Source organism: Homalodisca vitripennis, chromosome 5 (genome assembly GCF_021130785.1).
Source record: "Homalodisca vitripennis isolate AUS2020 chromosome 5, UT_GWSS_2.1, whole genome shotgun sequence".
NCBI classification, from domain to species: Eukaryota; Metazoa; Arthropoda; class Insecta; order Hemiptera; family Cicadellidae; genus Homalodisca; species Homalodisca vitripennis.
Genome location: NC_060211.1, coordinates 90,548,105 through 90,567,393, shown reverse-complemented (window position 1 = coordinate 90,567,393; position 19,289 = coordinate 90,548,105). Strand labels below are relative to the sequence as shown.

Genomic DNA, 19,289 nt, shown 5'->3' with positions numbered 1-19,289 from the left:
TCATTTTATGCCACACTTTCTTTTAAAGGGACAAAGGGCCTTTTCTGCTTCCTTAAAAGAACCAGTTATTCTGGATGTAGGTCTACGGGCCATTGTTAAAACATCAGCTTCTATTATTTAATTAATGAATTATTTACACCAATTTTTGTTGAGGACAAAGGGCTTATGCTACATCAAGTTAATTTAATTTTGTTTTTTTTTTTTTTCTTGCAGAGATGACACAGACGCAGACCCTGACTATTTGCCTAGGTGGAAATTGAAGACAATTCTGCAAGAGATTATCTTGTTCAGAAAATCGCCATCAACAAGTAAGTTTTGTATTAGTTATCTAATAACGCTAGGCCTACCCTTATTTTCTCCATGTTAAGTAACATTAGAAGAAAAGCAATCAACAAATCTGGAGGATCTATAGATATATAGTAAAAAGAAAGTAAGTTATTTTGTTGCTACCACACAGACCAGCTCAAAATTCCTGGCTACACAACAATTTGAATTAGGCCTAGTCAAAATTAGCTTAGCCTAGTCCAGCTGCATTGGTAGTACTACATTAGTCTTGCCTCAATTCAAAGGAACATTATATCAGCTGCATAGTAGTACTACATTTATTTTCTGTCTTGCCTCCAACTTTAAGGAAAAAAATATATTGAACATAATAATTTGTGAACCCAATCCACTGGAAAAAATCAAACTGACCACTCTGCAATTAAATAATCGTGGACAATTAAATTGCTGTATAAAATACAGTTCACCTTTAAGGAATTAAAAAATATATGCAAGTTCATAACTTTCTACTAATTTGTGAATCCACATCTATTCTTCTAACTAATAAACAATGGTTGCAAAAAGACCATTACAATTAAATAATCGTGGACAATAAGAATGCTTATACAACATTACCTTTAGTGCAAGTTTTAGTAGTCTGTATGCTCGCAATTTAAAGGGGAAGAGTTTTAGGCGAAAGTCATAACCCCCCCAACCTTTTATAGCAGGTCAGAGATTTTCTAATCTCATAATCTATTCTCCAGGGTATGGAGTGCAGTGTGGTTGTCAAGAAGAACGCCAAGAAAGAATATTTAATGGACCGCGCTGCTAAAAAGTTGCGAGTCGGCTTTCTTTGAAAACATGTAAGGAAAGATCAGAAAACATCAGACCAGAGCCTGATCAGTGGAACAAGTAGAAAATAAAGGGGTCGATGCTCGGCAATAAATTTTGGGAGAAGGAGTACACTGACAGAACAGGGAACAATTGACATTTCCAACCAAAGCTAGGTCATGAGGATATTGTAACCCAATAATTGTCAGGTATGAGGTGCCAGTGATATTCACTCAAGAGGAAAGCGAAGGGGCCGGTAAGAAATAGTGTTAATGAGTATTGTAGGCTCTTGGTAAACTGGAGTTGCAGTTCGGCTTTCTCTGATTCTGGTATAATTTTACTCCATAGTCCACATCAGACCAGATGTTCGGGTAAAACGGTGTTTATTATGAACATTACAATTTTGAGGTTTTAATCTGTTTGTTGCCATGTTTAATTTTCTGGTAGGAAAAAGTTAGTATGCAAGGAGTTTTATTCTTAAAACAATTGACTCATTTCCAACGTAAAGAGCTTCATGAATACTTGTTAATAAATGTTGTTGTTTGGGGTGTGTTGTTTAAAACAAACTATGGTTTTTGTTCGAGTCGGGTAACATCTATATCACAAAAAGGAGAGACAAGCGTATGGTGTATAAAAAAAATTCTTCCGAACTAAAAACACCAAAACCAGAAAAGTTGGAGGTTTGTCAAAGGGGGGAGGGAGCGAGGTGTTTGGTGTATTGTGTGGCAAGACTAGCACGGAAAATAAAAGGTGCATACCGAGACAACAACAAGTGCAGTGATGAGCTAGGGGATGTAGAGACCGACAAGCATTGGGGTAATAGAGAGGAGGGTACGCAAAAAGGGCTAGTCTGGTAGCCAGCGAGTCAATATGCGAGAGCCTGTAAAACAAATCAGCAAACCACCACAAATAAAGGAGGATGGTGAGGAGGGAGTGAAGAAGGCCAGGATTTAGCTGAGTTGGCATAGTCGAGTAGAATAGCGACGCCCGGAACCAAAGAGAGCAGAAAAAGTTGGTAGCATACTTTCAAGACGAGGTTCGGAAGTGACCAGCAGGCAGGTTATGAAATTTTTCCTAGATACACTAGCCACCTACTAACGTCAACAAAAATCCAAATAAAACAGGATCTTAATCCTGGCCTTAATGTAAAAAAATGGTCTATGATTTTTTACATGGAAGCTGTTGTATAAGAAAAAGGTAAGGTCCTTGTAAACGCTTCCATACTACAGGTATGTTTTTTAATAACTAACATTCCAATTTAAGTTTTCACAGTGCCACAAACAGACACAATGTGCAACATGTGACAGACTCCCAACATGCTTATGTGTACATGGATCACCTGACGGAAAAATAAACAGGCAGGCTACACGTACAGAAAGACACACTCCAACCTACGGCAAGGCAGAGAGTGCTAAAGCACATAATTAGGACAAAGCCAAAGAACAAGCCCAAAAAATTGATTCAAGCCACCTACAAGGCGGTTATGTTTTGACCATTACAAAAAATGCTGCCAACTCCAGGTCTTGACGTGTTCTGAAGGTCTACTTATTCTAGACAGTTGTGGACTTATAACTTGTGTATTCCATACGACATAAGCTTCAGGGACAAGCTTCTATGTATTTGTGGCTGAGGAGGGCCAATGCGTCAAGAGGTTGTGAGGGAAATTATGTCATGCATTGTTTCAGTACGTGATAGGCACATACATTAATCATTTTAAAACATTATTTAGTGATTGATAACTCGTCTGGGGCGACAAAACAAAAAGTCATTATGGTTGCGCGCGTTAAAGCGTTTGGCTGTATGTTGTTCAAAAATCCTATGTTGAAAGTAGTTCTCGACCACAAGTTTTTGCTGCCAGGCCCACTCGTACAACCAAACTGTGATCGTGGACTTTTGGAACTATAGAGTTAGCTAAAAGAAACCACGAATACATCTTGTGTTTGTTCCTGGACCACTGGGCTGGCAATCATTGCTAAAAGTTGCAACAAAGGTTTCATGGTAACATGTATGGAAGAGGAAAAGAGTTTCATTACAACTTGAAGGGTGGTACACTCATCTTTTTGAAAAGATCTGATTGTTGGAATCAAGACCAAATGCGCAGTGGCTTCAATACAGAAAAGGACGTACCTATGGGACATTGTTTTATAAAAACAACTTTTAATGATTCTATTGCATTCTCAACCTATGGACATGGAAAGCAAGGAGTCATCTTTCGGGTAGAACTCCCACTGAAACTAAACCATTACTAGAACCAAAAACAAGAAAGGGAAAAAAAATTAAAAGCTTCCAAGTAACAGAGGACCTTCAACGAAACTTCTACCTTACGTTCCTCCTATCCATCATGCAGTTTTACACAAAACTGGGACTAATGAAGGAAACCCCCGTGCTTAAAACCAGGGAGTCCAAACTATACAAGTTGAAGTTGCCACAGCTTCAAGTATCAGAAGCCCAAACGGATGATGGAAGCGACTCTATAGAAAAATGGTGGGATGGTGTTGAAGTCGTTATGACAACAGACATCTGGACTAAGTAAAAAAAAACACTTGGTTGTTATAATATCGTGGACTATTCAGGAAGAGGGGAAAACAAAATAAAATTATTACTTTGTATCCAATTAAACAAAACAACTTTCTTACTTTTACACTAGTTTTATTCATTCCCAAGTTCTTTTAAAACCATCTATTAAGTTTGTGGTCAGGGGGTACAAGTCATGACTTAAACTTTTATTAATTTAATAATAAACTTATACACCCAAAAGCATTTAAAAAGGTAAACAAGCGATGAATAAACTTTTCAGTAACATAAATCAAAACTCTAAAAAAATTATTTTTGTTTGATCTACCACAATGGTAATAATTTTTATTGTTAACACTGACTTTAAACCCATGATATTTCTCAGGAAAAGAAACAAGTTTTTTTGGGACTTGTACCCCTTGGCTTATAAGCCCTTCTTCAAGTGCTGATCTGGTAATGACTAGAAATAAATGTCCAATAATGGTTGGTCTTACATGAATTTTGATATATTGTTAGGTGTTCTGTTAGTGAATGTTTTTTTAATTATATATAGTAACAATGTGAAAATAAGGGTGAACACTTTAATTGCTTTAATTTCTAGGTGAATAAAACTAATCTTGGTACTAACAATACTTATACCATTAGCTAGTCTGGAACAATAATAGGTAACAAGCTAGTGGATATTCGCATTCGTGCAAACTTTTAATCTCGGATATTGTACAAAATGAATAAAAATTGACACATTTTATGAACTTTTCAAGAAATTTTAGGCAGCATTTATTCTTAACCAATTATTTGTGTTTTATAACTCTTATGGTTTTACGATGGCGGCTGTTCAAAAGTTTTAGAACTTTACAAACTTACCTACATCAGTTAATATATTTAAAAACATAATTTCGGATTGATAGTAACTAAATCCAGTCCACGTATTTACAACCAATTTATATGGTTATAATGACTGTATCGTAAGTTGTATGATGGTTTCTAAATATTTTAGTGTTAAGAGTATATTAACATGTCAACCCTGAGAGTTGTGTGTCCATCAATATTGTGTACATTAAACTTTTCAACTAACAATCTGTATCTTCAGTTTGACATTTAGTCCGGTAAAATAAGGATGCAACCTCGGAATGAAAGATAATAAGCTAAAAATTTGCATATGTCTTTATTTTGATGGTATAAAACTTACCTCAAAAGTCTCATACGATATAATCACGTGTAAGCGACTTAAGATATTTAAGGTCAAAGGTCACGAAAATCAGTTTTTTGAAATATCTTGTTTCCCTTACGCTAAATGACTTTGAAGGTAGTTAGAGAAATTGTAGAACGGAAAATTCTCTACAACTTTTATCTGTAGGAATTTTATGTACGTTCAACCCTTTTTGAAATACAGCGCAAAGAGTAGGGGACCGCTTACCTGTATATACGATAATGCGAGGTCAGCCAGTAGATTACAATAAATACATGAGTTATATTGTTAATTATTCACTTACTATTATTATTATTTTTACTTAATATTATTATTATTACTATTATCATTATTATTAAATTTGTATTATTATTTAATATACCATATTTATAGATGGTTTTTGTGACCTTTGACCTTAAATATCTTAAGTCGCGTACACGTGATTATGTGAGACTTTTGAGGTAAATTTTATACCATCAAAATAAAGACGTATGCAAATTTTTAGCTTATTATCTTTCATTCTGAGGTCGCATTCTTTTTTTGCCTTATTTTACTGAGTTAATTTCAAGAAGACAACCACATGGAAATCTATCTTTTTTCTGATTAAGCCTTAAGTGATATTTTGTTCTTAATAAATTATAGAAGTGCAAATTCAAATTTATTTACTTTCTTCTGTTTTACTGGATCCACCTGCAGAGAATTGGAAATGAGGTTTTCTTTCAGCAGCGAAGTTCAGTGTATCTGGCCGCCTTGGTTTTACTCCCTCAAAACCAGGTGTCACTCGCTCCAACACCTCATCTGACCATGACAGGTGGTTTTCTGGTCTCTCTGAAATAATATAGAATATTTTTGGTAACAGCAAAATTGATTTGTTGTACACTTTTAGCTCGTTCTAGTCTCATATGCTTCCTCAAGATAACTGGGGTTTTTATACTGTTACTATCATTAAGACCAGAATTTGTTGTATTTCTTTTAGTTTTGTTGAACCTAGTACATTTTTTACTTAAATTTCACTGGTGATGATGAAGTAGGGTTGCAGTAATTTGCATCTACTTCCTCTTTAAATTTCAGATCAGAAAAAATGTTAAACTTGAATAAAAGTGAATAACAAACCAAGAGTTTGAACATGAACAGATCAATCTCGATAAAAAAAATTGCATATGCAAACCAGAATAGGTAAAGGTTTTGGACACACAATTTTTCTGTTGTTATGTGTAACTTAATGTAGATGTGTGTGGAGTGCCATGATTTGTTAATAAATAATTCTTATGGTTGTTAATAATTATCATATCTCAGTACGTAACAAAAGATGAATGTTATCACTCTGAATGTTCTTGCATAAGGTTTTAAATTAAAAAGATTTGCAGGATACAGGGTTTTATGAACTTTATCGGTTATAGTTATTATTTTCAAAACTGAATGAAAAATATTTTTAAGGGTTGCAGACATGGGTTTTTTCTTGTGTGCCAGTGTTTCTCTATGGATACAATAATGAGACGCCTTTCAACAATCCTAATAACCCTTTCTTACAGCCTGACAGCGAATCAGCACCTCCATTTGTAATTCCAATACACTTATCACAGCTTATAGCATGTTTGGAAAAATAATGCTCAGCTGTACTGAAAATGACTAGTTGTGTATATCAGTTCACAGGAAAATATAGAAGTTTCACACAATTGGAATTGCAAAATAATCCTTAAAAATGAACATGCTAGCTTTCTTGGTTACATCAGTATAGTCATCTACTTGGAAATTTAAAAAAATCACTGATGCGATCCTTAAAAAATATATTTTCGTGTTTGTTTTCAGACATACCTATAATTCTTCATTGCAAAGTAGCATTTGACAAAGTAATTGTACAAAATGTTTTAGCTGCTGACTTCAAAATCATTGTTCTGCACACTTTTACTGCAGCAAGAAGAATAAGTTTCTTTGTGATTGTGTGTGGTTTGTCAGAATTATGGGCTCAGCAATTTGGTTAGAAGATAATGTTGCATTTTTGTGATTATCGAAATTGTTGTAATTCTATGAATTTACCCTTTCATGGTGTTTTTTCAATATGATGTGGTTTTGTAAGGTTCATGCTTTCATTTGACAAAACATGAAGGAAATCAACACACTCAGGCTTTGGCTCATCTTCAGGTACAACATAAATCCCAACTCTAAATATTTGCAGTTGTACTTTCTTAATTTAAATATTTTATTCAAACTGTTAGAGATAGTGCTAGATAGTTGACCATATTTTCTCTGTCACTTACACTCAAATCAACACATTAGGATTAGGTATTTCATTTTATACATTTTCATCTTTAATATAATGGTCATTGTTCTTTTTAATGAACCACTGTGCCATAGTTCTAGTTGTTTCACTGCTCAAATATTTGTACAGAACAGTAGAGTTAGTTTAATATGCTCATTAAATGTTGATTGACACAAAAAAATGTTCCAATGTTGCTAGACATATTTTTTTTCACTGCCTTAATAAAATAACCTCTTTTAATCAGCAATATGTTGTAATCTACAAAAGATTACCAACAGAAATATGTTTGTGGTTAGTATTCACAGACCCCATGAGGGATCGATCACTTTTTGAGAACCACTGGTCCAAAGTACCAAATACACAAACAGTCCAGACTTCATAGCTTCAAACAGAGAAAGTAAAACTACAAACATCATGTTAACTATGAAGTGTTATATCTAAGCATTTTACAGGAAGCCTTCCAAAATGGAATTATCTAGTACAAATATCATAGATCCTTCGAAGATCTTAGAGTGGACATGTGAACAAAGATTACTACACTAATGATAAGACCCTACCTGATTCAAGGTCAGGTGAGGGAGTTTTGGTAAGTCTTCTCTCTTCCTCGGAGAAGATGTCCGGCCAGCACTACTCAGGGTACTGGATCCACTGGAATCCTTAGGCGACATGGATTTCTTCACTGCCAGATCACTCAGCATGTCTTGGGCCTCCTTCCTAAAAATGTAAAAAACTTAACTTTTTTCTTTGGTTTTTTATTGTTGATCAAACAGAAAACTTGAGTGTGTACAAGAATGATAAAAGCCAATGCGTTGTATTAAGTTTATAACGATGATTTATTTACAATAATGTTAGAAAAACAGAAATAAAATTAAGCAAATTTAATGAAAAATTAAATAAATGTCATCAGTGTTGTATTGATTATTAAACAATGTTTAATTAATTGCATTTATTTCTGGAAGTTGAACAATACCACCAAGTATTTTTAAGCCCCCATGGAAAAGTCATATCAGATTTTCTAAACAAGTTGAAAGTATATGGACATCAAATGTCCGTGATTATCATAGTATTCAACATAGTGCTGGAAATAAGTCTTACAGCGTTAACAAAGCAGTGCTTGTTATTTGGTCATTTACAAGTTGACTTGTACATTTTTCACACAAATCAAATATTTTGTTTTGAAATGAGTATTTTTTTTAACAGAATAATAATAATAATATATATATATATATATATATATATATATATATATATATATATATATATATAATTATTATTTATATATAATTTGAAGTCAATTTTCATTCAGGATAGTTTGAATCTTTTAAACATAGTCCCTAGACCAAAATCTAACGTGTAGTCTATTGTCTATTTCAACCTTTGCGAAAGAAGTTCACCTCACTTTTTCGTTCTCAAAAGGATAAAAAGTAATGTCACAGCATCGGCTATGGAAATAGAATAGAATTCTGAACCACTCACTCTTTGCTTCAGAATCATCTTATGGAGAAATTCCTCAATTGGCAATCTCCCTAGAGTGTTCTTGCAAAAGCTTGGTAAAAGAATTATGATTGGTTTTCCTTTCATAACAGCTGAAGAGGAGATATCAATGGTTTAAACATTCTGTACCTCCAATCTACATCATCCTTCATCATTTAAGCAATTTCTTGAGAAATGGAGAGGTGTACATCTATCAAATTAAGTCAATGCTTATCATATACCAGTTCACAGAACTGCACTCTAATCGACACCATCAATTGCTAGAGCCAATTCCTTACTACCGCTAACCTATCAACACAACCAGGAGGGTTCACTTCTGGCTGGTTTACACCTCTGTGTTGAACCTACACTTGGTACAGCAAAACCGATGTGTCACTTAAACCTGAGCAACCCTATTAGTTTTGTCCAGCAGCGATATATCCATAACCACAAATTACAAGATATTGGAGTTCAAGGGTAGTCGATAAGTCTAGTCTACTGTGGAGGATGACTGTTGGAGTTTGGTGGGATCCCCTAAGTGTTAAGTGTTAAAGGAAGTTGCTTGCCTAGACATCAGGTCAAGTTATCCCTGCCCACTTTGACTGGAGAAGCTGGTACAGAACTGGCCTTCCCTTCTTCCCAGGTGACATGATTGAAATATAATGCTTGCCCTCCTCCTCATGGATCTTGACAGAAGGCGGGTCATATTTTTGGTAATTTTTTGACATACGGACAATTTCCTTATGATCTTTCTTTAACATGACAAAAATTCTAATAACTGCTGGCTTACCTAAGTATGGGTTTAAATGTGCGGTGGTGTTCTGTAGGAGAGAGAGCTTGCACAGGAGTTTGTGCAGGGTCCCGATACAGTTTTAAATGAACTTCCTGTCCACACTGTCTCAGGAATGTCACAGCTTCTTCATGAGACATGGGAGACATATCCACTCCATTCACCTGAACAAATTAATTAGTATAGTGCACTGTAGGATGAATTATAATAGCTCTTAGCCAAATGCAAAATACAAATGCAAAATCAAAGCAAGCATATATTAAAATTAAAAAGATTATATAACTAAATATAAATTATTATTGTTAAGTTATAAAACAAAATTTATAGTGAGATATAATGCAAACTTGAAACACTTAAATTATAATATGGAAATAGAATGATAGGAACACAGTATTTTATTTATACTTACAGCCACAATTTTGTCCCCGGGCTTGACCCTGCCATCAGACAACACAGGTTCTCTCACAAGTGCTCTAACGTAGTGGCCAAGTACACTCTCATCTTCCTTGCGTAGAGTAAAGCCCAGGCTCCCATTCACCTTTTTAAGTGTTATTTCAAATTCCTGCAACAAGATATTCATACTAATTGAATTATTTATGGGAACAGTGAATTACAGATTTTTGGAAAGAGTAAACTTCACCTTCAAATTTGTTAAGTACCTTTGGTGTACAGTGGGAACCCAAAAAGGAGTGTTAAATCGGTAAGGTTTAAAGGTAGTTATCATGATTAAAGAATGACAAAGCTTTAAAAAAACAACTAAAATTGATTGAAGTATATCTGTAAAGTACGGCAAGCACAAGTTTAGACCACAGTGGGATAATTATACCATATTATTCATGTGTGGTTTCCTTTGTGACTCTTTTTGTGTATGTGAATCCAGGAAATTACATACTTAACAATCAGCTGATGCTAGTGTGTCACACCATGCAGAAATAATTCATTAATGTGAAAACAGACAAGAGAGGAAATTCATAATTTATATGGAATCCGATTTGTGTTGAATAATAAGATGCAAAATAAGTTTATAGTTTAGTGCTTTCGTGCAGAAAGAGAATTAACTCAAAGTTTTAAACATAGAATTATGTGACACTTTAAAACTGACCCCAAAGGATTCCATCCTCTTGAGCGGTAACTGTAGACTAGACGTGGAGGGGGGGTCTCTGCGTGGTGGCACAGGGGCTGACTCCGCGGGGAGCGGGGTACTCAGCACCTGCAGTTCTGGAGGTGGTCGACATACTGTCAATACCACCTCCGTGGGTGCTGTCCTCAGCACCTCCAGGGCTTCCTAGATAAGACAGTCCAGTAGCATTCATTAGGAGGTTTACTTGTAACTAATTGCAAATCAAAGTTTTTATTAAAGTACAAGTACCCACTTAAATAATGCCTTTTGGCATGACCTGTAGACTAAGGTAGATTTTGATCTGTTAACGAGTTGCTTTGTATTATGGGTTACTTACCTATAAGAATTAGTATGTTTGCCTGTACAGTAAATAAAGTTTTTCCATATGTTTCTGAAGTATCATGCTTTGTCTACATTGCAAATCTTAAACAATTTGTGCCATACAAAAGAAAAAGATTAAAAATCTTTTCTTTTAACGTTTTACAGCTATGATTTAAAAAATTTCAATTTCAACCTCCACTTCCATGAAACTTACAACACACCAAAAGCACTGGACCAAATGTTAAGAATAAATGTGTGGAAGTGTCTTCCTGAGTAACAAGTAGTTATAGGTATATGTAATCGTTCATTTCACAACAGGGTCTTTTGACCTCTACACTTCATTGTATGCATGATTTTTGTTTTATTGCTGGTAGAATTTTTTTTTAAATACACTTGAATTGTCCTTGCCCAACAATTTATCACAATAATAATATTTTTTTTATTTAGTGGGGGCGTATTAAAAAAAGAGGCTCTCTCTCTCTCTCTCTCTCTCTATATATATATATATATATATATATATATATATATATATATATATATATATATATATACAGGGTGAGTCAGAAATATGGTAAAATATTTTAAGATGTGATTGTAGAGCTAAAAATAAGAAAAAAATGTTATATAAAGGTAGGTCCGGAAACTCTCCATTACTGAGTAATGGCTGGTGAAAGATTTTGCTTTGTTTTCAGATCACCTGGTGAAATTAAGTGATTCTGAAAGGTTTTGTTCTTACTTTTTTAAACTCAAATAAGATGGATATATAAAGAAAATCACCTGAAAAATCAAATAAAACCACTCTAGAGGTTATAGTGTGATCAGTTTTTGAGAAAAAGTATGAAATTCACCAAAAATCTAATAACAAAAATACCTTCTTAAATGTTTTGATGTCGAATAACATTGTTACATGACCAATAAACAAATTGTTTTTCCTGATGCAGATTGTAGAGAATTTAATTCTGAAAACAACCATAATAAACAAAGTTAACTAAATGTGTGAAAAAGTTATGATATTGACTCCTCACGTATCACACTACACAGCAAACTTTTGCTGTTTTATAATAAGGAATGAGTATCTGATTGGTAACAGCTGGTACTAAATTAATTATTTAAACAACAACTGTTTAGAATTTTTAAATAATAAATATTCAGCTGGGCATTTATTAATAGATGACATATGTCACCTCATTGTTTGAACAAAACAAGAAACTGTAAAGATACTATGTGCTTGTGTTAAGTATTTTAACTAGTTATTTCCATCCATTTTTATTAGTGATTTTGTGTTGTGTGTTTCATTAATTAAAAATGGAAGGTAATATTCATGTGTATTCAAACTGCTGATTTAGCAGACATGCATTTTAATATATGGTTTGGAACGCTGCAATAGTACTTCAGCAAGACGTCTGTCTAGCAAAAGAACTTTCCTAACCGCAGGTGTGAAAGCACAAGATTTTTGCCACTATTCATCAACGCCTATCTGAAACAGGTTCTTTGAAGTCCGGAGCATAGTAATGCAGGCAACGCCCGATCATGTAGGACTGTTGAATTAGAAGAGTTGGTTCTTAATAAAATTTCTGATTATCCTGAAAAGAGCACTAGAGAATTGTCACTACAGTTCAATGTCAGCCAATCTAGTATTCGGAGAATACTACACGAGTACCAGTTACACAACCATACCACTTCCCAGCATGCCCAAGCAACTCCATGTTCCAGCAACTCTTTTGCCACAAGACCACGCTCCCCATGTTGTTTTTGTTGATGGCTTCTGTTAAAATGTGCTGATCCAAACTTTTTGAATACAATTTTGTTTACCAATGAGGCTCACTTTACAAGAAGAGCTATCATTAACTTTCCATAACAACCACATTTGGGCAGACAGAAATCCTCATGCTATCAAACCTAATCGCCCCACAACATCAGTTTTCAGTAAATGTTTGGGATGGAATCTTAGCAGATCGTTTTTATCGTATTCGTGCTTCCTTCCCAGGCTTAATGGCGTGATGTACTTATACTTTTTAAGAGACGAGCTACCTAACCTGCTTGATGATGTACCTCAGCATTTGCGCCAAAACATGTGGTTTATGCATGACGAGGCACCTGCGCACTACTCTCTGGCTGTTCGTGGACCCCTAAATAAGATTTTCACAAATCAATCGATAGGTCGAGGTGGACCAGTTTTTCATGGCATGCAAGATCACCAGACTTAAATCCTTTGGAATGTTGGGGACATTTAAAAACATTAGTTTACTCTTTCCCCAATAGATACCATTGAAGAACTCCGATTAAACAATTCTAATGGAATAGAAACCATTAAGCAGACACCTGGAGTTTTTGAATGGGTCCGAAACTTGATGAGAAGACGCCTGAACGCGTGCATTTTGAACAATGGAGGTCATTTAGAGCAACCTTTTTAAATCTTCCGGTGAGACTAAAAGCGATTGTAGATGTTTATTGTATTTAAAAATATAATTTTGAGTTAAAAATGTTTATTTTTCACCAGATGTTACCAATCAGATACTCATTCCTTATTATAAAACAGCAAAAGTTTGCTGTGTAGTGTGATACGTGAGGAGTCAATATCATAACTTTTTCACACATTTAGTTAACTTTGTTTATTATGGTTGTTTTCCAGAATTAAATTCTCTACAATCTGTATCAGGAAAAACAATTTGTTTATTGGTCATTTAACAATGTTATTCGACATCAAACATTTAAAACGGTATTTTTGTGATTAGATTTTTTGGCAAATTTCATACTTTTTCTCAAAAACTGTTCACACTACTACAATCTCTAGAGTGGTTTTATTTGATTTATCAGGTGATTTTCCTTTATAAATCCATCTTATTTGAGTTAAAAAGTAAGAACAAAACCTTTCAGAATCACTTAATTTCACCAGGTGAACTGAAAACAAAGCAAAATCTTTCGCCAGCCATTACTCAGTAATGGAGCTTTTTCCGGACCTACCTTTATATAACATTTTTTCTTATTTTTAGCTCTACAATCACGTCTTAAAATATTTTACCATATTTCTGACTCACCCTGTATATAGTAAAACAAGGACATCAATCAATAGTATTTTTTTTTGTCAACCCGCTTTGCCTTTCCATCAATTGCTATTGAAGAAAAAGTGATGCTTGGAAGCTTAAATAACAATTTGGTTAGAAATCCTGATATAATGTTTAGCCAAACATAAAGATGCTAAAAATGGTCACTAAATTGTTTCCAGTAGAATTGTTCTATATTATTCAGTGGTTGTATAATTTCCTCTAAAAGAGACTTGTTTATACTTTGTTTTAACTCCTATTTTCAAACATTTAATGAATACCACAGCAAAACTAAAATTACGTACCCTAGAAACTCAGTCATGTGAGAAACCATTAACCGGGAGATGCAAACAACACTAAAGGAGGTGACCATAACACCGCTTTAGTCGACCGTACACTGAATATTAAACAATGCATCTAGAGCTCATTGTGTTTGTTCTCAATGCTTCCTTCTAGCTTTCTATAGAGCAGCGACTTTGGTTTCAAAACTTTATGATTCTCGATCTGAGACCTCTTGGAACATTGATCAGATCTTCAGAAGAGGATTATATGAATACTACAGGTTAAGTAGTAATGCAATGTACCTTCACTTCAGTTGAGTTGAAACCTAACACCTTCCGACAATGTAATGGACTTAATGGAGTGGTGTCATGTATCCTATTAATTGTTAGGAAATCCACCCTTATAAAGTATATATTCTAGTGATGGAGGATCATATACTACTGTTTTAATTAGTTAAAAGCTAATTAAATCTATAAAGAAAATTTGACTATACAAAGAATTGTTACAAGTATGGTTTGATGAAGACCCTAGCAGTAAATTATTAGTCAGAACTGTGTCTGCTTACTTGTCTAATTTAATTTAAAATTTCATGGCTAATAAACATAAGGTGCATATTATATTGGGATCATTATTTACTTGGTATGTCACTGTATACCAAACCAAGCCTGAATACGAACATATTAGGCCTACTTAAGAATAATTATGAAAAAATAGCAATAGGATATTCTATTCAATGTTACTAGATTAAAACTTATGGATTCCCTGCTATCGGACTGTTCCATAAATGCCTACAACGATACCAGGAACGCTGGAACGAAACGCTGGAACGAACATAGGAATCTGAACAGGAGGTTAAAGGTGTCGTTTCCCAGAGCAAAGAGCGATCATTTGTCTGTCTTTATCTTCCTTTCACACCAGGCCCATTCGCCCCTTACAGTTGCTAACTACAGTTAATATATTGTCCAATAAATAAGCACAGAACGAATTTGTGTTACATTTATGGATGCATTTATTTTTGTGTTTAAAGTTATAGTTATTAAAGTTTTATAGTTAATTAATTATCATCCAGCACAGAAAGCGTATTTTAACACTTTTGTCATAAAATATTAAAGAATTAATAGGTGGGGTTCATCCAGAGAAGTTATGTTTTGAACAGATTTCATACGACAGTGTCCCCTACATACTCACATAGTTGGTGAGGCCGACCAGAGACGTGTTGTTGGCGACCAGCAGGAAGTCGCCTTGAGCCAGCTGCCCGCTCTGCCAGGCGGGCTGGTGCGGGAAAAGTCTCTTGACTCGGATCAGTCCTGGCCACTGTTCCTCTGTGTCCACTCCCCCCGTCACGCTGAGTCCAAGCCCACGGGTGCCTTTCACCAGGGTCACCGTGAACGTGGAGTCTGCAACACATATACATTGAATATCAATATCACGTCTTGAAAAAACGGCGATACCGTACTTAATACTTCGACCTTAACTAGACCTTGCGTCACCATTAAGTTGAACAAAAACTCTTGGCAAGATAGCAGTACTAAACGAGAGTCGGATAAACGAGGTTGTACTCTATTTAAGTAAGAACTCTGAAAGTAGGACTCGTATTTGTTCTCAAAGCTGTAATAAGTTTCACTGCAGAAAAACAATAACTCTTTAACATGAGACACGAAATTATTGTATACTGCGTGCTATAATTTCTGTACTCTGTAAGATAGCATATTAAATTCAAACCACTTGAGAAAATTCAAATTTACTTATATATATATATATATATATATATATATATATATATATATAAAAGATTCGTATTATCTTAATCCTGATAATATTATAAATGCGAAAGTGCCTTTGTTTGTTTGGGTCTTTAAGGTAGCGAAAAATCCCATCTTGATCTCTAAAGTTGTTAAATATTAATTGAAAGATCCTGTCAAATGTAATGAACAGCACGATAATGAAAAAATAACAGCAAAACCGCATGTTCAATTAATTTAATGTTCAATTTGTTTACATTTATAGTATATAAACTCTTTAATATTGTGTGTGTGTTTATATATATATATATATATATATATATATATATATATATATATATATATATATAGTATTCTTTAGAAATAGAATATAATTTTTGTCTTATATTTATTTTACAACTTATTGTTCATTTATAAGAAAATTAATTATTATTTTACCTTCGTATAGCGTAATCCTGGAAGCAGTTTAAATACCAATGGATTTTGAACGGTAAACTTAATATTTGTAATTGTAAAGTAATTTTCATAGTGATTGCTCCGGTTTATATAGATCCTTACAGCCACGTGTGCAAACTTTGTAAAGCCAATTGCGTGGAGAATTTTCTTTAAATACATTTAATTTAATGCTTAAAAAGCTCTAATTATAATTAACGATCTCCGAAGGAAAAGTACATTAATAAAAACTACAGTACTAGAAACATAGTAATTTAACTCTAAAAATATGTCTAACTAAAGCACTTATATTTACATTTAATCTAACGTAGATGTGGGTATGAGGGTCTCTAATCGAAAGCCGGGAAGGTTAAATAAATATTTGGGAGTGAATTTGGACAGATTTTCCTCAATATAGTTTGGTCTAACTTATTAAAATTTCATTGGTTGGTAAAAAATACTCTTAAAAAACAATAACGAATAATTTATATTTAAGATAGTGTAATCGGCTTTCAGTTGGAATAATTCTTTTGTTTTTCTAAAGAAAAGTTTGGTTTTACCCACTTAAGATACCATTTCTGAAGACAGGAAAAACATAAAATTGTTTTGATTATATCACGAAGGGTGGTAGGAGTTTGAAGTAGTAATTTGGAACATTTAATAGGCTAAAGAAAAACGTACAAGACCATAAGGATGTGATTTTTGCAGAGAACAAATGGGTGACTAGAGGGAAAGAATGAGAGCATGACTTGTTTTATTTATACAAATTTAATTATCACAAAAAAATGCTATATAATAAGATGAAATTTTCTAAAAATTAAATTTTATTAAAATATGTAATTTCTATAAGTAATAAATTGCTAAAAACTGGTTATTTTCTGAAGCTATATCGTATAAAGGCCTACATACTTTAAAAAATTAAGATTTTTATATATAGTCACTCTTATGACCTCAATACAAAATTGCCTAAATTTCCTATCTTAAATGCCTTTAATTGCCTCGTGAAGTAATCAAAACAATTTTTACTTCCTCCTTTTGTTTTTAGGAAAGTAATTTTTATGAATTAAAAAACAAACATTTTTCTTATTAAAAATCGATTTTACCGCTTTAATTTCTTACTCATTTGTTTCTAAAATGCCAGTCAGACCTAAAAGATCACTGTGGTATCCATATGTACATGCCAGTATGAGAGGTAGAGAAAGAACAGTTTTTACAGGAGCCAAGTACTGTGTGCTGGTTAATGCACCTGACACTGACAAATTACTCAAGTATTGTATGAGACCACCAAGTGAATACACTACAATACAATACACCTTTGTTTGTGAGCCTCTCACGTTTTACTCACATTCAACATTGTATTGTACAGAACCGGTAGTCTCTGTGATGCTGTCCTAACTGGTTTTATGATCTTACATTATAATTATTCTTTATTGCGCGACAAATTTACAATGAGCAAGCATCATCTTTAAATAGAAGGTATAAATTATATTAAAATTCAAATCAATGAATAAAGCTGTAAAGTCATATAAAGTAGGCCTATACCGTTAAGTCGGTAACTCGGTATTTACCAACTTTCTTTGGATATCAGCTGGGAAGTCAGGGAAAACAATTATCATATTCCAACTGAAATTCTGCCAACAGAATAAAATGTTCTTGACACAAGGAATTGTTTTATGGATATTAAAATTAATTGGAGTCATTGTTGACTTTTCCAATCTCTTCAGAGAGTTTGTTGATTAGCTTCACACAAGATTGAGACATGTGTTTGAAAGCGGTTGTTCTGTGATGTCGATGCCGATGTCCGGATTCTAGTTCTGTATTAGTGGCCATTGTCGCTGCCACAAACTGATACACACTTGTATCGGCAATAAAGTACGACTGCGACGTCGGGAATACACAAACTGATACACACTAGTATCGGAAATAGGACACGACTGAAACGTTCAAAATAAACAAACTGATACACAATTGTATCGGCAATAAAGTACGACTGCGACGTCGGGAATACAGAAACTGATACACACTTGTATCGGCAATAGAGCACGATTGCGACGTGGGGAATATTGAGGCTGGGTAGATAGGGTCGGCAATCGAAGGTAACCGGCGACGTCTCGTTTAAGCAAACGTCTTTGATTTAATGTAGAAACTATTCTCACACTTTTTTTGTTCTAAATACAGTACTCTTATATTTAGAATCCCACATTATTAAACAGTAAGCAAAATGTTGCACTAGTACAAAGTAGGCCGTTTTCAGTATGCCCAGCAACCATAAGTTTGCCACATTGCGCGAATTTTGTTATTTTTGAAGTTTTTCATAATCTGCTTTAGAAATTTGGCTACAAGACGATAGAAATGGGACGTTCTCACGAGTGAATCGGTTGCCCCGTTTATTTCTACTATGTAGTGATGAATATTAATATTTATATTCTGTAATGGTATAAAAGTTGCGATAGTTTATGTGAATGAGTACCTTCGAATAGGTATCGATAAATCATTCATGAATCAATATTTCTTTGTATTCGAATTTCTCAAACTGAAAATGAATGCAATACACATCTTGTCCTAATAAAGGCGCCATTTCAAAAAAATCTCTGCTTTATTAGATGATGCTTTGTTTTTTCCAAATGGTAGGCGAGGAGGGGGCGGTTCTCCTCCATCCCCCTCCCCTCGAATATGCTATTCTACCTAGTATCCCCTCATATCTTAAAGACATATTGTTCATAGTGCAGTACGGGAGGTTTTAAACAACACATTAACCGAAACTATACTGGTTGAAAGAATTTAAAAGCATGATCTTTGCGTAATTCTCTAAAATATTACTGTACAATGAAAATTAAATTAGTACAGTAATTACATTGATTTCAATAAACGGAAATGTAACGTATATGTAAATATTAATGTTGGTTTTAATCTAAGCTATTTTTAGTGCATAACTTTTTATTTGTAAAAATGTTATGAATATCCTAACAGCCATATAGTAGTACGGTATCCACTGCGATACAGACCGAGTGCGACTTTAGTAAGAAAATA

The 19,289-nt window shown here is 34.0% G+C and overlaps 1 protein-coding gene across 1 annotated transcript in view; it reads right to left on the bottom strand.

Annotated features, from left to right (window-relative positions):
* The window catches only part of LOC124363549, a 547,333-nt gene that overhangs the window by 7,874 nt on the left and 520,170 nt on the right, over window positions 1-19,289 (bottom strand). The window contains 7 exon segments of the mRNA XM_046818800.1: window positions 5,462-5,623; window positions 7,613-7,652; window positions 7,655-7,769; window positions 9,319-9,482; window positions 9,728-9,880; window positions 10,421-10,603; window positions 15,274-15,482. Coding sequence (XP_046674756.1) covers window positions 5,462-5,623; window positions 7,613-7,652; window positions 7,655-7,769; window positions 9,319-9,482; window positions 9,728-9,880; window positions 10,421-10,603; window positions 15,274-15,482 — 1,026 coding nt within the window.